This window comes from Triticum urartu, chromosome 1 (assembly GCF_003073215.2).
Source record: "Triticum urartu cultivar G1812 chromosome 1, Tu2.1, whole genome shotgun sequence".
Lineage (NCBI taxonomy): Eukaryota > Viridiplantae > Streptophyta > Magnoliopsida > Poales > Poaceae > Triticum > Triticum urartu.
Window position 1 is genome coordinate 334,214,886 of NC_053022.1, and position 21,875 is coordinate 334,236,760.

General features: G+C 45.8%; 1 protein-coding gene across 1 annotated transcript; it reads right to left on the reverse strand.

Moving 5' to 3' along the window:
• Positions 1 to 10,761: 10,761 nt before the first annotated feature.
• On the reverse strand, positions 10,762 to 15,412 carry LOC125510560 (deubiquitinase DESI2-like). Its single transcript, XM_048675780.1, has 4 exons — positions 15,112 to 15,412; positions 14,736 to 14,997; positions 13,005 to 13,072; positions 10,762 to 11,172 (listed from the first exon to the last, which is right to left on the reverse strand). Exons 1-4 carry the CDS (start codon positions 15,244 to 15,246, stop codon positions 10,909 to 10,911), a joined length of 729 nt encoding a protein of 242 aa, XP_048531737.1. The 5' UTR covers positions 15,247 to 15,412; the 3' UTR covers positions 10,762 to 10,908.
• Between the last annotated feature and the right edge of the window lie 6,463 nt (positions 15,413 to 21,875).

Genomic DNA, 21,875 nt, shown 5'->3' on the forward strand with positions numbered 1-21,875 from the left:
TCTTCCTTCCCCGGGGAGAGAGAATGTCAGATTCTTCCCCTTGGTTATCCTCCCTCATGGAGGCGCTCATTCCCTCGGTTGGAATAGGTAGCGATGGAGGCCCGCTTTCGCCCTCTTTATTCCCCCCTTCATCTTCCTTTGAGGGCACCAGACAAGGTGTTGGCTCGAGCATCTTTTCCAGCACCGGATTGTCCAAGCCTTCAGGAAGGGGGGCCAAACACCGGATCATCTTCGCCTTTGTAATCCAGTCCTGGTCAAAGAGCGATTCTTAAGAATGATGTCATGATAAATAAAAGGACAGTGTGTTCGGCCATGGGATTACTTACTTGGGCAGCGGTGCGGTTGCTGCTCAGGCCCACGTCCTCGGTAGTGTCTGGACACTCTATTTCAGGTCTGAAGAACGATTTGTACATCTCCTTGTGCGTCATGCCAAGGAAATTTTGAATAGTGTGCGGTCCTTCCGGGTTGAATTCCCACATGCGGAGGGGCTGGCGCTTGCGAGGCTGGACTCGACGAACCAGCATAACTTGCATTACCATAACCAGACTGAAATCTCCCTCGAAGAGATCTCGGATACGGCTCTGCAGTATTGGCACGTCCTTGGCTGGACCCCAGCTCAGCCCCCTGTTGATCCATGACATTAGTTGTGGTGGAGGGCCCGAGCGAAAGGTGGGGGAAGCTACCCACTTGGCACTTCGGGGAGCTGTGACGTAAAACCACTCCCGTTGCCACAATCCGGACACCTTTGGAAAGGAACCCTTTGGCCATGGAGCATCAACAATTTTTCTTATTAGAGCACCTCCGCACGCTGCGTACTCCCCCTCGACCATCTTCGGCTTCACATCGAAGGTCTTGAGCCACATGCCGAAGTGAGGGGTAATGCGGAGGAAGGCCTCACACACGACAATAAATGACGAGATGTGAAGAAGGGAATCCGGGGCCAGATCGTGAAAATCCATCCCGTAATAGAACATAAGACCCCTAACAAAAGGATCCAGAGCGAGGCCTAGTCCTCGAACGAAGTGGGAGATGAACACAACGCTCTCGTTGGGTTCGGGAGTAGGGACGACCTGCCCTCGGGCGGGCAGCCTATGCGAAATTTTAGCGGTCAGATATCTGGCCTCCCTCAACTTCTTGATATCCTCCTCCGTGATGGAGGAAGGCATCCACCGGACTTGAATGCTGGATCCGGACATGACTGAAGGTCCGAAGCACCTGACCTGGGCTTTGGGTGTTAGAACTCGAGGCGGGGGAAGGATTCGATTGAGCACGGGAGGGAAAAAAAGTAAAAGCCTTGTCCCTTTATAAAGAGGGTGAATATCAAGCGTCCTCCTCGTGGTCGTTTGGGACTTGCCTAAGATCTAGGAGTCCTAGGCACGGTTGGGTTACCCACGTCCGTATTAATGAGAATCCCGTAATAAGGGGAACACGATCTCTGCTTTGACAAGACGTGTCAAGAAACCGCTTCGCGTTATGTGCGGTGCTGGTTAAAGAAAAACGGTTCGAATAATTACTCTCTCATGCTGCCAAAACGTGTCAGCAGATTAGATTTCTGGAAATATTATTCTCTCTATGGTGGTATGTGGAACTTATTTTGTAAGGTCGGACACTATCCTTGTATTCAAACTATTTTGTGGTGTATTCGGAGGAGGAACCCGCCTTGCAATGCCGAAGACAACACTGCGCGCCGGACTCATCGTCATTGAAGCCTGGTTCAGGGGCTACTAAGGGAGTCCTGGATTAGGGGGTCTCCGGACAGCCGGATTATATCCTTTGGCCGGACTATTGGACTATGAAGATACGAGATTGAAGACTTTGTCCCGTGTCTGGATGGGACTCTCCTTGGCGTGGAAGACAAGCTAGGCAATACGGATATGTATATCTCCTCCTTTGTAACCGACCTTGTGTAACCCTAGCCCCCTCCGGTGTCTATATAAACCGGAGGGTTTTAGTCCATAGGAGAACAGACAATCATACCATAGGCTAGCTTCTAGGGTTTAGACTCTCCGATCTCATGGTAGATCAACTCTTGTACTACTCATATTATCAAGAATAATCAAGCAGGACGTAGGGTTTTACCTCCATCAAGAGGGCCCGAACCTAGGTAAAACATCGTGTCCCCTGCCTCATGTTACCATCCGCCTTAGACGCACAGTTCGGGACCCCCTACCCGAGATCCGCCGGTTTTGACACCGACAGTTAGCTTCACTTGGAGGTGATCATGAGACTCTTTGAGGCTAGCATGAGCACCCTTCAAGGCCTTGTGAGCCTTGTGAAGTATATCAAACTCCTACTTGAGTCTGGCATGGTCAACCCCAAGTGTGGCCTTCTCGGAATTGAGCACACGAGATACAACAAGAGCATGGTCAAGATCTTTCTTTAATTTAGCATGATCATCGTTGTGTGACTCCTCAAGAGCCAAACGATGACCACACTCTTCCTCAAGTGCATTAGAGAGATCTGATATCTCATCGGCATAGTCACGACTATGCCCTTCCATCTTAGAGATGGCTTCTTTGTGAGCCTCGATCATGTCATTGGCTTCACCAAGTTGTTCCAAGAGAGCAACAAAGTGCTTCTTGGATTTACCCTTGAGATTACCCATAAAAGACTCAAATTCATTTTATTCCTCCTTCGTCCCCTCACTTTCATCAATGCAATCCATCAAGTAAGGATTAGTAGTGATGGTAGTTCTGATGTTGGGGGTTACCTTATTGGCGGCTTTGTCCATGAGGCACTTGGCGGTGATGTTCTCATTGGGTGAATCGAAGAGGGACACCCATGGAGTTGTTGCAATGGCAACGGAGGCCATGGCAACCGTCTCACCGTTATCATCACCATCATCCTCATTGTACTCTTCTTGTGCCACCAGCCCATTGGGAGGAGTCTTCTTGGTGAAGTTGTTATTGTTGGGGAAGGACTTGGCCTTGTCTTTTTGGATAAGCTTGCCACCATTGTCTTCCCTCTTTTCGTACGGGCACTCCGCAACAAAGTGTCTCACATTGCCACAATTATAGCATGTCCTCACACGTTGCTTGCCCTTGGCGCCACTTGAGTTATTCTTGTTGAAGTTGGGCCTTGAGTTCTTCTGGCTCCAAAATTACCATGAAGCAAGAGCCATGTGCTCATGATAAGCATATTTGGTATCTTCGGGGTAACACTCCTCTTCTTCCTCTTCACCCTCTTCTTCCACACTAGCCTTGGCCTTCAAAGCAAGGTTGGGCTTATTTGCTCGTTGAGAACGCAACATCGTATTGTCGGCGGTCTTGTCCAATATCCTCATTGCAACAAACTCATCCAACACTTCACTTGAGGACAAGGCGTGAAAGTCCGGCCTTTTGCGGAGGACGGAGGAAATGGCCTTATGGTAAGGCATCATGGCCTTGAGAAACTTGCGCTTGATCCAATTGTCATTTGTATCCTTGCTTCCATGATCTCGGAGTGAGACCACAAGAGTGGTTAATCTTCGGTAAAGCTCTCGAGGTTCTTCATCTTCAATCATTGCAAACTCATCGGCTTCATCTTGCACCACTTCAAAGTTTGAGCGTTGAATGCTTGCGCTTCCCTTGTAAATTGAAACAACATGTTGCCATGCTTCCTTGGCCATGGTGAAGGTACGGAGGTGCACAATATCTTTTGGTAGAATTGCTTCTTGGAGAATGAAGAGAGCGGACTCGTTGAATTGATGATCCGCGGCTTCTCTAGGAGTAAAGTTTCTTGGGTCGTGCGGGTAGAAACCTTGCTCAATAATTCTCCAAAGATTAGTAGAACTATGATTTAAATGACGTTTAAAGCGATAGACCCAAGAGGAAAAATCCTCATTTTTCCCAAGCTTAGGAGGAGGACCAACATGATTCATATGCCTGGAGGGAACCGGTCCTCCATAAGTAATTGGAGGTTCAACATGGGCAAAGATGCTATTCCCACTTCTACCACTAGTCAAAGGAACTTGATCACTAGTAGCTTCCCCCTTGTTGGAGTTAGCATCCGTCACCTTGTTAGTGGGATCGACCACTTCCAAGGGTGCGGTGGAAAATTTAAGACCATCAAGAAAATTCTTAAGCATGCCTTTGACCTCAGTCGTCATGGAGGTTTTCAATGTGTCCAAGGCCACATTGAACTCCTCACGAGAGACCGAGGATCCCCCATCGGCCGCAGACAAAGTGGGACTCGCACCAGGGTGCTCCTCCACCTCGTCTGTGGTGTCAACCTCTTCGGACGGCAAAGTCCTTAATAAAGATATGAGGCCTTAATAAAGTCCTTAATAGTTCACTAGAGGGGGGTTGAGTAGGCAACTAACAATTTTTAGCTTTTCTTTACCAAATTAAACTTAGCATCAAAATAGGTTATCTAGATATGCAACTAGGTGAGCAACCTATATGATGCAACAACAACAAGCACACACGCAAGCAAGGTATACAACACAATATAAGCTTGCACAAGTAAAGGTAAGAGATAACCAAAAGTGGAGCCGGTGGAGACGAGGATGTGTTACCGAAGTTCCTTCCCTTTGAGAGGAAGTACGTCTCCACTGGAGCGGTGTGGAGGCATAATAATGCTCCCCAAGAAGCCACTAGGGCCGCCATATTCTCCTCACGCCCTCACACGATGCGAGATGTCGTGATTCCACTATTGGTGCCCTTGGAGGCGGCGACCGAACCTTTACAAACAACGTTGGGGCAATCTCCACAACTTAATCGGAGGCTCCCAACGACACCACGAAGCTTCACCACAATGGAATATGGCTCCGCGGTGACCTCAACCATCTAGGGTGCTCAAACACCCAAGAGTAACAAGATCTGCAAGGGATTAGTGGGGGGATCAAATTTCTCTTGGTGGAAGTGTAGATCGGGGCCTTCTCAACCAATCCCTAGAAAATCAACAAGTTTGATTGGCAAGGGAGAGAGATCGGGTGAAAATGGAGCTTTGAGCAACAATGGAGCTTGGGGAGGGAAGAGGTGGTTCTCTTTGGAGAAGAAGACCTCCTTTTATAGGGGGGAACTTATCCAACCGTTACCCCCCTTCAACCCGCACGGAGTGGTACTGCCGCTCGATGGAGCGGTACTACTGCTGGTGGCAGCGGTACCACCGCGACCCCCAGCGGTACTACCGCGGAGACTGAGAGCAGAGGCAATAGAAGAGGGAGAGAGGGTTGGGGTGGCACTAGAAGCGTTGGTAGCCGTGGTACTACCGCCCATGAGCGGTACTACCGCTGCTACTGCAGCTACTACTTCCGCACAACCCGACACGGGAGAGACACCCTTGAGTCGAGGCGGTAGCGGTGCCGAACCAGGACAGTACTACTGACGATGTACCCGAGCGGTACTACCGCTGTTGGACAGCGGTACTACTGCTTGAGGACCATAGGCAGCACTACCGCTAGGGTGGAGATACTACCGCTAGCACCTCACAATCCCTACTTCAGTTGAAACGGAAAACTCCAAGGTGAAGAAATGAGTTGGGGGTGCAAAAAGGAAGTGTATGTGTTGATTTCACCCTAGCCTTTCCAATGCGGACCCCCTCTTGATAGTACGGTGTCTCCTACGACTCAAGTCCACCAAAACCGAAACGAAGGAGACTACACCGTCTTCACTTGAAACTCCGAGGGGAAAGAATCATCTCGTGCCAATGAATGAATCTATGAAATACTCAACGCACATGATTAGACCGCAAAAGCATTGTCATCAATCACCAAAACTACTTAGAGAGATACTTGCCCTAACACCTCTTAAGATAAAATATTTGCATGGTATCTTCGTCGTGGAGTCATTTTTACTAAAGATAACCTTATCAAGAGGAATTGGCATGAAATTCCGCAATGTGTTTTTTGTCATCATGATGAGACAATAAAACATTTATTCTTCCAATGCAAATTGCCTCGGTCTATATGGTCAGTCATCCAGATAGCTTCTAGCTTGTATCTTCCTTCTAGTGTTGCTAATATATTTGGCAACTGGTTACATGGGATTGATCACAGGTTTAGAACTCTAAGGGTGGGAGTGCTTGTCGTTATTTGGTCGCTTTGGTTGTGTAGAAATGATAAGGTTTTTAACGATAAAAGTACTTCTCTAATGCAAGATATCTACACATGTACTGGGACTCTTCATTTATGGTCCTCTCTACAACACGTGGAGAATTGAGACCTATTTATGGAGGTGTGTATATGATTGGAGGATACGTCAAGGGATACTTTTACCCAACATGGGTGGCAGTATGATCTTAGGATTGGCCCACCTTCGCTTTAGGCATTATACGGACTCTACATGTTTCTTTGTATTCTGCCTTTTGATTTTTTGTTTATACGAGAGGACTTTGTTTGGCTGTGTGCATCTTAATTATGCAGAGGCCAGGTGTCGGTGTCAAAACCGGCGGATCTCGGGTAGGGGGTCCCGAACTGTGCATCTAAGGCGGGTGGTAACAGGAGACAGGGAACACGATGTTTTACCCAGGTTCGGGCCCTCTTGATGGAGGTAAAACCCTACGTCCTGCTCGATTAATATTGATGATATGGGTAGTACAAGAGTAGATCTACCACGAGATCAGAGAGGCTAAACCCTAGAAGCTAGCCTATGGTATGATTGTATGTTATTGTTGTGTCCTATGGACTAAAACCCTCCGGTTTATATAGACACCGGAGAGGGCTAGGGTTACACAAGGTCGGTTACAAAGGAGGAGATATACATATCCGTATTGCCTAGCTTGCCTTCCACGCCAAGGAGAGTCCCATCCGGACACGGGACGAAGTCTTTAATCTTGTATCTTCATAGTCCAGCAGTCCGGCCAAAGGATATAGTCCGGCTGTCCGGAGACCCCCTAATCCAGGACTCCCTCACCGGGTGTAATGCTTAAACCTTTTAAGTAATAAAGCGCCCCTTTTCAAAAAAAAGTGTGGAAACTACAATTCGATGCCATGAGGTATATGGATTGTTGAATATATGGTTTTGCATGTATACTGTATATCCTGGCCCACCTCCTAGTCTTTGTATAGTAGATGTTGAGGCCCACAGTGTACACCATATATACATTTTATAGACTTCTTCTTCTAACTTGAGCACAATTTTCCTTTCCATCATTTTCACGAAAGACATTATAAAGATGAAGCATATGAGGCAACGTCAATTCCATTTTTCTATAGTTTTCTTTTATAGACTAAACTAGTGATAAACAAGAAACTAAAAGATTCAATTGCAAGATCTAAAGATATACCTTCAATCACTAACCTCCCCGGCAACGGCGCCAGAAAAGAGCTTGATGTCTACTACGCAACCTTCTTCTTGTAGACGTTGTTGGGCCTCCAAGTGCAGAGGTTTGTAGGACAGTAGCAATTTTCCCTCAAGTGAATGACCTAAGGTTTATCAATCCATGGGAGGTGTAGGATGAATATGGTCTCTCTCAAACAACCCTGCAACCAAATAACAAAGAGTCTCTTGTGTCCCCAACACACCCAATACAATGGTAAATTGTATAGGTGCACTAGTTCGGCGAAGAGATGGTGATACAAGTGTAATATGGATGGTAGATATAGGTTTTACTAATCTGAAAATATAAAAACAGCAAGGTAGCAAGTGGTAAAAGTGAGCGAAAACGGCATTGCAATGCTTCTAAACAAGGCCTAGGGTTCATACTTTCACTAGTGCAAGTTCTCTCAACAATGATAAAAAATTGGATCATATAACAATCCCTCAATGTGCAACAAAGAGCCACTCCAAAGTCATTAATAGCAGAGAATAAACGAAGAGATTATTGTAGGGTACGAAACCACTTCAAAGTTATTCTTTCTGATCGATCTATTGGGCTATTCACAAACAGCCATAGAGTTCGTACTAAAATAACACCTTAAGACACACATCAACCAAAACCCTAATGTGACCTAGATACTCCAATGTCATCACACAACCTCACATTCATCTATTCAAACCAACACAAAGAACTTCAAAGAGTGCCCCCAAAGTTTCTACCAGAGAGTCAAGACGAAAACGTGTGACAACCCCTATGCATAAGTTCACAAGGTCACAGAACCCGCAAACTGATCACCAAAATGTACATCAAGTAGATCACGTGAATATCCCATTGTCACCACAGATAGGCACATGCAAAGACATACGTCAAGTGTTCTCAAATCCTTAAAGATCCAATCCAATAAGATAACTTCAAAGGGAAAACTCAATCCATTACAAGAAGGTAGAGGGGGAGAAACATCATAAGATCCAACTATAATATCAAAGCTCACGGTACATCAAGATCGTGCCAAATCAAGAACACAAGAGAGAGAGAGAGATCAAACACATAGCTACTGGTACATACCCTCAGCCCAGAGGGTGAACTACTCCCTCTTTGTCATGGAGTGCGCCGGGATGATGGAGATGGCCACCGGTGATGATTCCCCCCTCCGGCAGGGTGCCGGAATAGGGTCTCGATTGGTTTTTGGTGGCTACAGAGGCTTGCGGCGGCGGAACTCCCGATCTAGATTCTATTCTGGAGGTTTGGGGATATATAAGAGGTGTTGGCATCGGGAACAAGTCAGGAGGACCCATGAGGCAGCCACAAGGTAGGGGGCGCATCCTAGGGGGGCGCCCTCCACCCTTGTAGTGGCCTCAGGACTCTTCTCCGGTATCTTTTCGTTATAGTATTTTTTATATTTTCCAAAAATAATCTCCGTAAATTTTTAGGTCAATTGGACTCCGTTTGATATTCTTTTTTGCGAAACTCAAAAACAAGGAAAAAAACAGAAACTGGCACTGGGCTCTAGGTTAATAGCTTAGTCCCAAAAATCATATAAAATAGCATATAAATGCATATAAAATATCCAAGATAGATAATATAATAGCATGGAAGAATCAAAAATTATAAATACATTGAAGACGTATCAATGAGCCGACCCAGTACCATTGCCACCGGAAAATGCTTTAGGCGTGAGAAGTTTATGTCTTGCTATAGGTGAGATATAGCTCGTGCCTTGCTATGCATCGCTCGAACTCTCCTACAACATGCACAGTTTGGCCGCCCCAGTAATGTATCATACCTCTTCAAGCGATTTTCCTGATGTATGTTCCCTATCGGTTTGATTTATATCTATTTCCAAGTTCATGTTTGTTTCCCATTTCATTTTTTGATTTTGATTTTTCCCTCATTGACAAAATAAATGCAAGAACAAATAAATTTTCCATGAAACTTTTTTTAAAATAGTGCATTTAAAAAAATGATTATGAAGTATTTTCAAGAATGTCATCATTCATTTGGAAAAATGTTCAGCGCTATTTTAGAAACAAATCTATGTATTATTAAAAAATATTCTTCATGCATTTAAAAAAATGTTCTATGTCTTTTTAGAAAATTCACCATGTATTAATAAAATTATTTTTTAAAATTATTCTTACATTTTCAAAACGCGTTGAACATTTAGTTAACATATTTCTAGATTATTATTGTAAATAAAAAATACTTTTAATACATGTTAAAATTCAAAATATAGAAAGGTACACACTTAATGAAGATACAATGTTTTTTAAAGACAATGTTGTATTTTAATGTCAGCATTTTTAATAATGGTGTATTTTAAAGACAATGTTTCTTGGGGGGTATTTTAAAGACAAACTTAATGAAGATACACACCGATTTCTGCTTGCTTGTGGACCTGAATGAACATACGTAAATTTTTTCTTACATTTCTATATTTGTAAATCCACCAATATATAAAAACAATTCACGTTTACCTCTTCGAGGGATTCAATAATAAAAATCCAATGAAGATTTAAAGTACAAAGTAATTGTGCATTAGTAATTATTGCAATGTTTTTTACATTTCTTTTTTGAATGTAAAACAAATAAAAAGGTAAAATAATCATGTGCTTGAAAAGGAAAAACAGATAGAAAACACACGTGTGGTAAATCTCTTCAAGAGATAGGCTACACTCCTGGGACTTGCCTTTTATGCCTTCTATGACAAGGACGAGGAGTCAAGTAGTATGCCTATGAGCTGAAGAATTACATCCAAAAACAGGTTTGAGCTCCAAAAACAAGTTTTTTTACTGTTCACACCAGGAGCATTTGAGCTGAGTATAGAAAGGTACTTCTGCTGATGACCACACATTATCAGCTATATGCCATTGAGCTTCTGAATATGTGAAAGATGGAAGGCAGCAGCTCGTCGGAGATGGGTATCCACTCTTCTGCCCGCAGCTGCCTCGGCGAGAGGCAAACACTCGGTGAGGAAAGAGACGCCGTGGTCTGTGGCAATTCGTCTCACACCAGAGACGCCATGTCCTGCTGAGGTAAATGCCATGGACCATGGCGTCTTCCATGCAACTCAAACGCCATGGTGAATGATGTCACCAGAAAGGTTCAAATCAGTTTTTTTAAGGGGATTAAATTGTGATTTGGCAACAAAAAAAGTCAAAACAGTGATTTTGGCCGGAAGAAGTAGCGCAAGCGCTTTGGCCTGAAGAGGGGAATCTGCTGTTGATGCTTGGATCTGAATCTGTGTACCCGCCTGTATATCCTGTGTATCTACGAACAAACCAATTCCAATAGTTGTACCAGAAGACTGCCTTCCAAGGATCTTGAAGCATTTAAAAGCCACATCCCAGAAGACCTTAATATAGGACGTTTTGGCAGTTTAATTTAAACAACCAAATCGTCAGCGCCACCCATACTCCCTTAGCTATGGTCACTAATGAGTAGCGCATCTAGGTTAAATGGAAGGCAAATGTTTTCTTGGGCACCTTCCGGAAGTTATCAGCCTGGTTAGTGAGCCTGTCAAGCTAGAAGAGTATGTTTCACATTTGATGCTTTCAGTTGCAATGCAGAGACACATAGATTCATGTATGAATAAACAAGTTTGAACAAATGTTTGCTACTGTTACACTACAGATTTCAATACAACGGCCGGTAGGCCTGCTGTGACAGCGACTACAACCTTGTTGGTTGCTCTGCTGATTGTTGGTGCTGCAAGGGAGGTGCATCATCAGCTTCTTGTGAGGGAGTTGACCCGCTTGTAGATGGCTTCGCGCCAGCTGAAACAACATTCTTGAACCATGTTCCTTGGAAAGTAGGGCTGCCTCTATTTTGTTCACCAGGAGACTCTTGTGAAGCCTGGTTTTTCGAAGTCAGGCCTGCCATAAATCTATATGCTACTCTACTAGCATTGACAATTTCTGTTTTAGCCTGCCTGAACTGCAAAACATAAAGTTGCAACAAGAGAAATCATGTCAAGGAGAATAATCAATACAATATGTATAAGCAAGATAATGGGAAAATTATGGAATAAGTGAATAACAATGAACCCATAACAGTACACGTAAACGTTATTTCAAAGCTTCAATCCAAAGGCACGAAATACAAAAACTAATAAACACATAGGGTATTTAGCGAGCATATAGCATCTTGATGAAGAAAATATGAACAAAGAAAGTGCCCAAAATCAGGGAAACAAAGAGCGAGACAACCAAATAGAACAGAGAATTGCAACATTACTTTTAAAACTAACTGTGTTCAATTGAAGAACACCAATTATAATATTAAAAAGCAAATAAACATACATTCAGATTAGTCAAGTACCCAAGATGGACATGGCATGAACAGAGACTAAAACAGAAAGCATGCTAAGGCCAAACTAATTAGTTTTTTTGGCAAAATCTTAACTGATTAGGTAAAAACTGATTTTCCCTTGCTTGTAGTATGCATTTTTCTGAAGTTTTGACATCTATTTGTACCATCACATTAATATTAGAAAACAACGGGTACAAAGTCAAACAAACAATTATGCAACATGGCCGCGAATTCCGTGCATTCATATGGTGGCAGCATGGTTCAGACATTCAGGACTTGCCGGCACTAAGTGTGGCTGCCACAAAAAGTGTGGCTAACAAAATGACCACCACAAGTGTGGCAAGATTTGGCAAAAAAATTGAGCCTATGACATGTGGACCATATAACTAGAGAAGTGTGGCAATGAACCAAACACATGCCTAAGATGTTGTGGCATGACTAAGGTTAGGTGTGGCAAACTTAGGCTGGGAACCAAACAGGCCCTAACACTCGATCACATGCAGTGCAGCATGTTCAATTTACCGAGACAATATTTCCTACTTATAAAGATTGGAGTTGGTGGTGAGTTCACATGTGGGTCCAACATCCTTTCCAAATAAACAAATACGAGCATCCCCACATGTGGAACAAGCAATCTTCCAAAAGAGATATAAACAAATATACTTTACTCACATGTGGGATCTATCATAAATAAATAAACACACTACTTTCATGTGAGACCAACTTTTTTGTAGAAGGCACAAATAACAAACACAAAATTGTGACTTCAACTCAAAATCGATCTTGGTTTTAGTTCCTCTTCCCAACCTACTATGGTCATTTGAAATTCTCTGACATTGCATGCCCCTCGCCGTATTTTTGCTATCTTTACTAATCGTAAATTGTGCAATGGACACAAGGACACTAACGTTATTTGACCACCTCCTAAGCCAATGGCTCCTTGGCAACGCACGGGCATCGTGCTAGTAATGTTTAAAATTCTGCGGAAATAGACGACTCGCTATCACTAAACCAACCCTAATTTTGCATGCCATGCAGTCACACAAAAAAAGGTAGGAGGTAATACAATGATCCTTGATTTAATGATGAGGTCAAGGATTAAGAAAACCATAATTGCCTATATGCCAAGATATTGGCTGGTATGAATCAATTGCGATGCCAATTTGTCACATCTATCACAAAAATAAATTGCTTTGAAATACCATATTTGAAAATGAGGGCAGGGCCTAAATCTGGTATCTCTGTCGATATGCCCCTTAACTTGCAGATTGCAATAATGATGTACTGCTGAGATACTGTTATGAAATATCTATGCAACGCAGAACGAACTAAACTCATAACAGTTAGGATAGTGTAACACAGCAAATAATCGCGCATGGAAGTAGTCCACGAATACAACAGTTTTGTTATCAGAAGACAAAAGGACTGGCGCACATACGAACAGATTAAATACACACCTTAACTGCTGTATTCTCAGCAACCACCACAGCTGTATCGCCGGCATTGGCAAAACGATTAACCCAGCCTGCAAGGTTCAATATACAAGGTCAGCCAAATAAAAATAAATCGATTGTTAAGTCATTTCAAATCTGAATGGGAATACTACATGCTAGCAAGACAGATAACAATCGGGAAAGTGATATCTCCATCACTCAAGGCGTCTAGTGGCATATAGCTTAAAATTCATGCAATAATCCAAGTTAGCTTACCGAAGTTAACTCATCAAGTCCTACGCTATGTAGTTTTCATACATTAGTAATCTTATCCTAAAGACTTTTTATACGTTAATCATCTTATAATAGTAAGCTTCAGGTGTGAGGAGCTTCAGGTGTGAGGGAACAGCAGTTTATCTTCCGACATCCCAATTTCCATACTATAATAGTACTAACAAAAATAATGTTCCAAGTCGAGCGCACTAAAACCAATCGAACATAGCATAATTGACTTCACGTGGCCCTAGTAAACGGAAATGGGCTGCTAGACTGCTAATAACCCTAAATGGTGAAAAACTCAGGGCTCCCAGGCTCCAGAATTCATAAAACCTAGACACTTAGACCACGTAAGGCGTAGTGGATTACAATAACCCCATTTGCCCAACCAGTTTTTGACTATTTATTACTCCCTCCATCCTATACTAATTGACGCTCAAACGGATGTATCTAGCACTGAAATACGTCTAGATACATCCTTTTGAGCGTCAATTAATATGGGACGGAGGTAGTATTTGGTTAACTAGTTTTTTTCCTGTTTGTCTTACCATTCCTGACCAGATCACAAAACAAGTTTCAGGCAGCACAGTTCAGCAACGTAAACTGAGCCTTGCAAGTTGTACAAATATAGAGTTCCAGCGGAAGATAGATAGCTCCTCATGGTCTTAAAAGGCCATGGGCACCGGTCCTATCATGTTGAGGTGAATCTCCTCTACTTGTAAGGCAATTGACACCTTCAAGTGAAAGCAATATTAGCTAAATAGTCCTTATAGCCCGCACCACTCTTTCCAGCCACATCCACTCTCCTCCCAAGACATTTAACACCTTCTAGATAACACAATCCCTTCCGCTTAATGTGCACCACCGATCATCGGCTCTCAAACAAGTCTACTACGCTACTGAAGTTCAAGTTCAACACTTCAACATGACCGATCCTATATAGCTGAGTAGCAATATGCAAATGTCCTTGGCTTTCACCACAGAAATTAGCTACACAATATAGTGGTGGGAACGGAAACATTTCGAGTTACGGTCACTGACAATTGGGCCCCTATTACCAGCTTTCCTTTTCTTTGTTGCTACTGGTTCCCGTTTCACGGTTGCGATTAACCAGCAACGTAGTTGAAAGATACAAGGTGAAATGCATCAACAGACATTCTAACTACTATCTGCCGGCTGAAAACTATCCCCAAACTCTCTGTGAAAGGCTCGGCGTCACAACAGCATCCAATTCAACTTCAGTTTATTTTCCTAGTCAATCCAATCTCATTAACTAAACTGGAATCCTCCTATCGGTACGGTGGCATCAACAAAGTTGTGAATTACTTTTACCACCAGAGATTTGGTATCCTTTCAGGGCCAGATATACATTTGGAATCCACCTATCGGTACTGACTACCACAGTGGCTAATCAGAAGAACAAAGCTCCTAATCTCCTCCGATTTCGCAACAAAAGAAAAAACTCCTCCGATTCTTTACCTGGAAGCTTGGGGACGCCGAGCCTGTCGCAGAGCACGTCGCAGAAGTGGTTGCAGTTCCTGGAAAGGAGGTCGTAGGAGTGCCCTGGCCAGTCGCGGCTGAGCTCGCGCAGGATCCTGTTCACGGTGGCTATGGTGCACTCCGTCTCCCCGAGGACGATGCGCTCGCGGTATGTGTACATGGGGTTCTTGCTCACGGGGCAGCTGAACACCCCGCTGCCGTTCTCGCAGAACCCGAACGACCACTCCTCCTCGCCATAGACCTGCACGCGACACATCGGGAAATGAGAATTGGGGATCTGGAGGAGGTGGGGGTAAGCACGCAGGCAGAATGCGTCGCCGGGATCCGGGAGAGCGGGAGGCGCAGGGTGGAGGACCTGGACGGCGCTGTGGAAGATGCCGCCGAGGCCGATGCGGTCCTTGAAGATGCGGTTGATCTGGAGGATGGTGTTGTTGGTCTTTTCGGAGTCGCTGTTGGTCACGTCGTACACGTGGAGCACCACCTCCTTCATCTCGTCGACGGGCAGCCCCTCCCCCTCCGGCCCTTCCTCCCCCTCTCCGGCGGCGGCGACGGCGGCGGAGCGGTTGGGGTGAACCGGGGAGGGGGATCGAATCGTCGGCGGGCGGGTGGTTGCTTTGCAGGTGGTGGCCGTGGTTGTCACGTCCTCGGTACGGGTATTCTTATCGGCGATGGGATCGGGAACATTTCGAGTTACGGCCACTGACTATTGGGCCTCCATTACCAGCTTTCCTTTTTCATTCTTGCTGCCGCTGGTTCCATTTCACGGTCGCTGGCAACTTCTAAAAAAATAGAGACACACCACTCGGTTATCACTTATGGGAAAATATCATGTGCTCACATCCATCCTTGGGGTGTTCCCCATGCTCCAACATCAAAACATTAATTGTAAATGTTTCAAACAATTCTGAAAATTTTGTGAATGTTCACGTGTAAGAGTAGCGATCTCCCTCTAGATTAATCTCACTCCAACACAAGGTTTAGTACATGATGGTGATTACCGAGGAATGGTTACACTAATGGAGGAAGAACACATGAACTGGAGGAAAGGGAAAGGAAGGAGATAGGGGAGAGAGGTAGCCGCCGCCGCCGGTTCGTTGATCCACCGAATGACTAGAGCTTCCTCCACTTGTTGGTAGTTGTACTCTTCAACTTCGGTAGTCTGATGGGCCCGGCCCATGTACCGGTCCAGGGGCAGGCCCACATACCCATCAGGAGGGGCTCCTGACATCCCTCCCTTCTTGAAATTCGGCTTAACCCCAAGCCGACGCCACCCAAAACCCCCTCGGATCCCATTGCAGGTGATGTTGCTTGACCTAGACGTAGTCACAATGGCGGTCGAAACAGGAGTGGACTTCAACGAAGTAGGAGCGGTAGTTGTGGCTGATGGAAGCTCCACCAAAGAAGGCGTCGAGGACGTAGCCCTTGTCAACACTGCTGTGGTCGAAGCCGAGGTAGTGCTCATGGTTGACAGAGCCTTGCGCGAAGACGGCGGCGACGGTGATGACACCCCTCCCTTCTTGAAAATGATATTGATTGTAGCCTGTAGAGAATGTCATACCACTCATGGCCGGTGCTCCCCTGCTGATTATCTTCACAAAACCAGGACTATTTCCTCCATGAAAATGTTCTTGTGGGCAGTCAGAAGAGAACTGCATGGCATCCACCACATGTTGGTCATCTTGAAACATTATTTGACAGTGAGTAATATATTCCCATGGGTGAGAAATCTGAACTGACAATGTTTTGTTACTGGAGCCAGGATCCCAAGACTTCTCAAGGTGACGTGCACTACCTGATTTACTGCCAAGCCATTGAGCAAGCCCAACTTCGAAGAGCCTTACATAAATCTTAAGAATAGGCACAAATCCAGTAATGGTTGTCATGGGAAATAAGAGCCGCTGAGTGAACATGGCTGCAACAGGGGATGGCCATGGGTGTTTTGGTTGGACTGATGGTAAACAAAAGGATACGCAGGGTAACTTGCCCAAGAGAAAAGCACCAAACTCCGCGGCCCATCTGACAGTTGTCGCACCGGACATCATATAATTAAATTCATGAACTGGAGATACCCTCAAACAAGAACTTGCAAACCCATTGATACGACTATTCACAGGTTGAGTTACCGTCGAAGTCGGTGCTTCTTCATAGCTGAGCGGCATCAAAATCACACACTTGCAATCCTCTGGGCGCCATACTGATGTATCATATTTGAGCTCTTTCACTGAATTATTCGAACCATTGTTCTCCACTATAGCTAAGCATTCTCCAAATTCTTTCATAGTCCGAAGAAAGGGATGTTGATGACTGTAATCTCTAGGGGCATTGACTGCACAGGAATTTGAATAGGCTGCAAGGTTTCCAACAAGAAAATCTGTACGTGGAAATAATGTCCTCTCAAGTTGTAACACCAACAATGCCCTGCTAGTAACACTCATGCATAAAGGATGCAGCCCATGTTTTATCATATAAGAAATCATCTCAGTGCACTGCTCTAGCTCAATCATAATCAATAAAGTTCCCACCAGATGGATCCCAAAGCTAGATGTACTGATATCCTGAGTAGCAACCCAAACCCGAGTCAACTCCGAAAGAACACCAGTGATGCGCAGAAATTCAGAATTCGTTCTCAAGTTTCTCCTGAACTCTGTAGCAAAATTGGTTGGCCATGGAGGTTGGGTTTGCAGCAACCGCACATGCTCCCCTGATTGGGTGAAAAATGGATTAAGTCGAATTAGAATAAACATGTTTCCCACCAAGTGAATGCCAACACCTAGGAAAATGTTGCTAGTGATTTTCTTGCTATGTACTGCAGTATACTGCGCTCTCCTTTCATGAACACTGCTTGGATATATAACTGAATGACCTGAACAATACTTCTCTGTTGTAGCTGTACTTATGGGCTCTACAACTGAATTTTTTTGAACCGTTGTTCTTGAGCATAATTGTAGGTACGAGGTCCCTTAATTGTGCCACAATCTGTAGGACCCTTTTATGCATTGTGCGGAGTACTACTCCATGAGCAAGAAGCACATTGTGCCACTCTACAAGATGACATGAGCGGCACCATAAAAACTGAATTGGTATGCATGCCACCGTTCAGTCAACCCTTGAGTAGAGTGAGTAGTTACACAAACCCCCAAAATCTTCTTAAATATGTGAGTAACCATCTTCCATACCTGTACTGCTCTGAAGTTGCCTGAAAATGGTGGTCACAATAGCTCCAGCGGCATATTCTCTCGATCACGTACTTCATAAGAGGACTGCACAAAAGAGATCACCGACCACCACTCTCTAGCAGACAAGTGTAAACCATCCATTATTGGCATTATCAGCAAACTTGAGACATGGGTATTTCTTTATCTAGGAGGAATCCCGCAAGCAACCTTCTCACAAAGACATGGCTTCAGCTTTTCATCTGCTTGATCCACCAGAAACGATGGCCAAGGCGTTGGCCATAGCAGCAGGCCCTGATGCCTTGTGTGTGGCGAAACGTCCCATACATGGTTCAAGTGAGGGAGTCCTGGACTAAGGGGTCCTCGGGCGTCCGACCTATGGGACATGGGCCGGACTGATGGGACGTGAAGATACAAAGGCCGAAGACTCTACCCGTGTCCGGATGGGACTCTCCTTGGCGTGGAAGGCAAGCTTGGCGTTCAAATGTATAGATTCATTTCTCTGTAACCGACCTAATGTAACCCTAGATCCCTCCGGTGTCTATATAAACCGGAGGGCTAGGTCCGTAGACATATATGCTCATAATCATAGTCAGGCTAGGCTCTTAGGGTTTATCCATTACGATCTCGTGGTAGATCAACTCTTGTAATACTCATATTCATCAAGATCAATCAAGCAGGAAGTAGGGTATTACCTCCACAGAGAGGGCCTGGACCTGGGTAAACATTCTGTCCCCTGTCTCCTGTTACCATCGATCCTAGACGCATAGTTCGGGACCCCCTACCCGAGATCCGCCGGTTTTAACACCGACATTGGTGCTTTCATTGAGAGTTCCACTGTGCCGTTGTCAAAAGGATTGATGGCTCCTTCTACCATCTTCAACGACGCTGTCCAAGGGGAAGTCTTCCTCCTCGGACATATATTCGTATTCGGCGGCTTCGCACTGCGGGTCAACTCGCTTGGCCATCTGGAGCAGATCGAAAGCTACGCCCCTGGCCATCGGGTCAGATTTGGAAGCTTGAACTACGTCGTGGATATCCACGGAGACTTGATCTTCAACGGATTCGAGACCACGGCAGCCGCTCCCTGCCACTACGATGAACACGACGTAAATCTGTCATCTGAACATACCCAGGAGATAGCACCTGTAGCTGCCTCGGCTTTAGATCCGGAGCAGATAGCGCCATCCGAGGATGGGAAGTTCAACCCTGCCACAGAAGCAGCAGACTCAGCGGCGTTGGAGCCGCACACATACTTAACTTCAAGCGACATCTATGTCACCGGAACCATGGACTCGCCTCCGGTTGCAGGTTCCGAACCTTGTGCGTCCGCGTTATCGAGCTTGACCGGTCATCGATCGTCGAATTCAGCTCCGCGGGCATCTTCCGACACTCACCTTTGGGCGACATGTTAAACTCGTTAAGAGCACTATCCTTAGCGGGGGGCTCACAGACGAATTGTATCCGGTTCGAGCCGGAGGCTGATGACGGAGAATTTCGCTTCCCACCCACCGCGCACTTCATAGCCACCGTCGAAGACTTAACTGACATGCTCGATTATGGCTCCGGCGACATCGAGGGTATGGACGACAACGCCAGAGAAGAAAAGGCCCAAAACCCGCCGTTTACCGGATGCTGGACTGCCACTTCCTCGTATGGCGTATACATGGTGGATGCACCAAAAGAGAATAGCGGCGATGGCAAGGAAGATCCAGTTGAGGATAAACCTCCCAAGATACAATCAAAGCGACAGTGTCAGCGGCGCCGCTCTAAGTCACGCCGCAACAAAGACAACAACACCGGCACAGGAGAAGATAACACTCCGGAAGGTGCCGAAGACAACAAAGGCCCCGTGGAGGCAACTGCCGAACAAAACGAATGGGAAGACGGGCAAGTTAGCCTTGATGAACAGGCCATGCACGAAGACTCGGAGGATAGTAATTATCTTCCGCTCTCCGAGGATGAGGCAAGCCTTGGCACTGAGGATTTCATCGTGCCCGAGGAACCTCTAGAGCAGGAGCGCTTTAAACGCCGGCTAATAGCCACTGCAAGGAGCCTGAAAAGAAGAAGCAGCAGCTTCAAGCTGACCAAGATCTGCTCAACGACAGATGGACTTATGTCCTAGCAGCCGAAGAACACAACCTTAAGCGCCCAGCCAAAAGCTACTCGAAGCGCAAATTGCTACCTCAGTTCGACGACGAGGCGCCGGAGCACATACCATCATCGCGCAATGCGGCTGACCGACCACCACGTGGTCGGGATAAAGCGGCAACTCAAGCCGAACACCAGCCCGCCCCGCCTCATCATAAAGGCAGAGGTAAAACAGCTCGCGGTCATACATATGACCTTCGGCAGGACCTGGACAATAGAGCAGGACATACCAGATCGATCTACGGATCGCGAAGACGTGCCCCGACACGTGACAACGGCTATCTATTTGGACGTGACAAGCCTAGTCACACCCGGGCCGAAAACCACAGACTGACTCCATCGGAGCTACGTCGCAATGTGGCCCAACATAGAGGCGTCGCTCACCCTCTTTGCTTCACAGACGAAGTAATGGAGCACGAATTCCTAGAAGGGTTTAAACCCGTAAATATCGAATCATATGATGGAACAACTGGTCCCGTGGTATGGATTGAGGATTTCCTTCTCCATATCCACATGGCCCGTGGAGATGACCTTCATGCCATCAAATACCTCCCGTTAAAACTCAAAGGTCCAGCTCGGCACTGGTTAAACAGTCTGCCCAAAAATTCTATTGGCAGCTGGGAGGATTTGGAAGATGCCTTCCGCGACAACTTCCAAGGCACATATGTCCGGCCACCAGAAGCCGATGACTTAAGACATATAGTTCAACATCCTGGAATCAGCCAGGAAGCTCTGGACTAGGTTCTTAGTTAAAAAGAACCAAATCGTCGACTGTTCGGACGCGGAAGCCCTGGCGGCCTTCAAACACAGCGTACGGGACGAGTGGCTCGCCCACCACATCGGTCAAGAAAAACCAAAATCCATGTCAGCCCTTACCACTCTGATGACCCGCTTTTGCGTGGGAGAAGACAGCTGGCTCACTCGTAGAAGCAACAACGCCAACGATCCGGGCACTTCCAGAGTCCGAAACGGCAACGGCAAACCTCGATGCAGCAAACACAAGCGCCGCAATGATAATGAAGGAACGCGCGACACAGCGGTCATCGCCGGATTCAGCGGCCCCAAACCTGGTCAAGAAAAAAGCCATTCAAGGCAAACAGAGACGAACCATCCAATTTAGACAAGATATTGGATCGGCCCTGCCAGATTCATGGCAACCCTGATAACCAGCTAATCACACAAACATAAGTTGTTGGGTCTTCAAGCAGGCCGGCAAGCTCAACGCCGAACACAAGGGGAAAAGGCCGCCCAGTGATAGCGATGACGAAGAGATTCACCAACCAAATACCGGGGGTCAGAAGCAATTTCCCCCTGAGGTAAAAACAGTGAACATGGTATACATGACACACGCCCCTACAGAGGAGCATGAGACGTACTCCCTCCGGACTGAGGATCATACTACGTTCCCTCCAGCCGGAGTACAAATCGGTCTTATTAAATCGCATACCTTGTCGGCCATTAAGCCGCCGGTCTCCATTCAGCAGGACCGACCAATTATGGAGCTGGACTAGCAGTTCGGCCTCCACCGTCCGCCTCATACACCCGTGAAATGTACACCGCACATACATAACTATGCACTTAAAATACCATGGGCATCGGCGGAGGCACAATACGGACGAGCCTACAAGTACTCCCATAACCCCCTTCTTTTATTTTCTAACCACCTTTTCTTTTTCATTATCGTTTATCACAGGTGACTCGCAGGTTGGTCATCTCACCGACTCTATCGGAGTTCCGGTTTGTAAATTCATCCAAAAGCCACTCCCTTTAAGGAACCCCTTCATCGAGGAAAGGC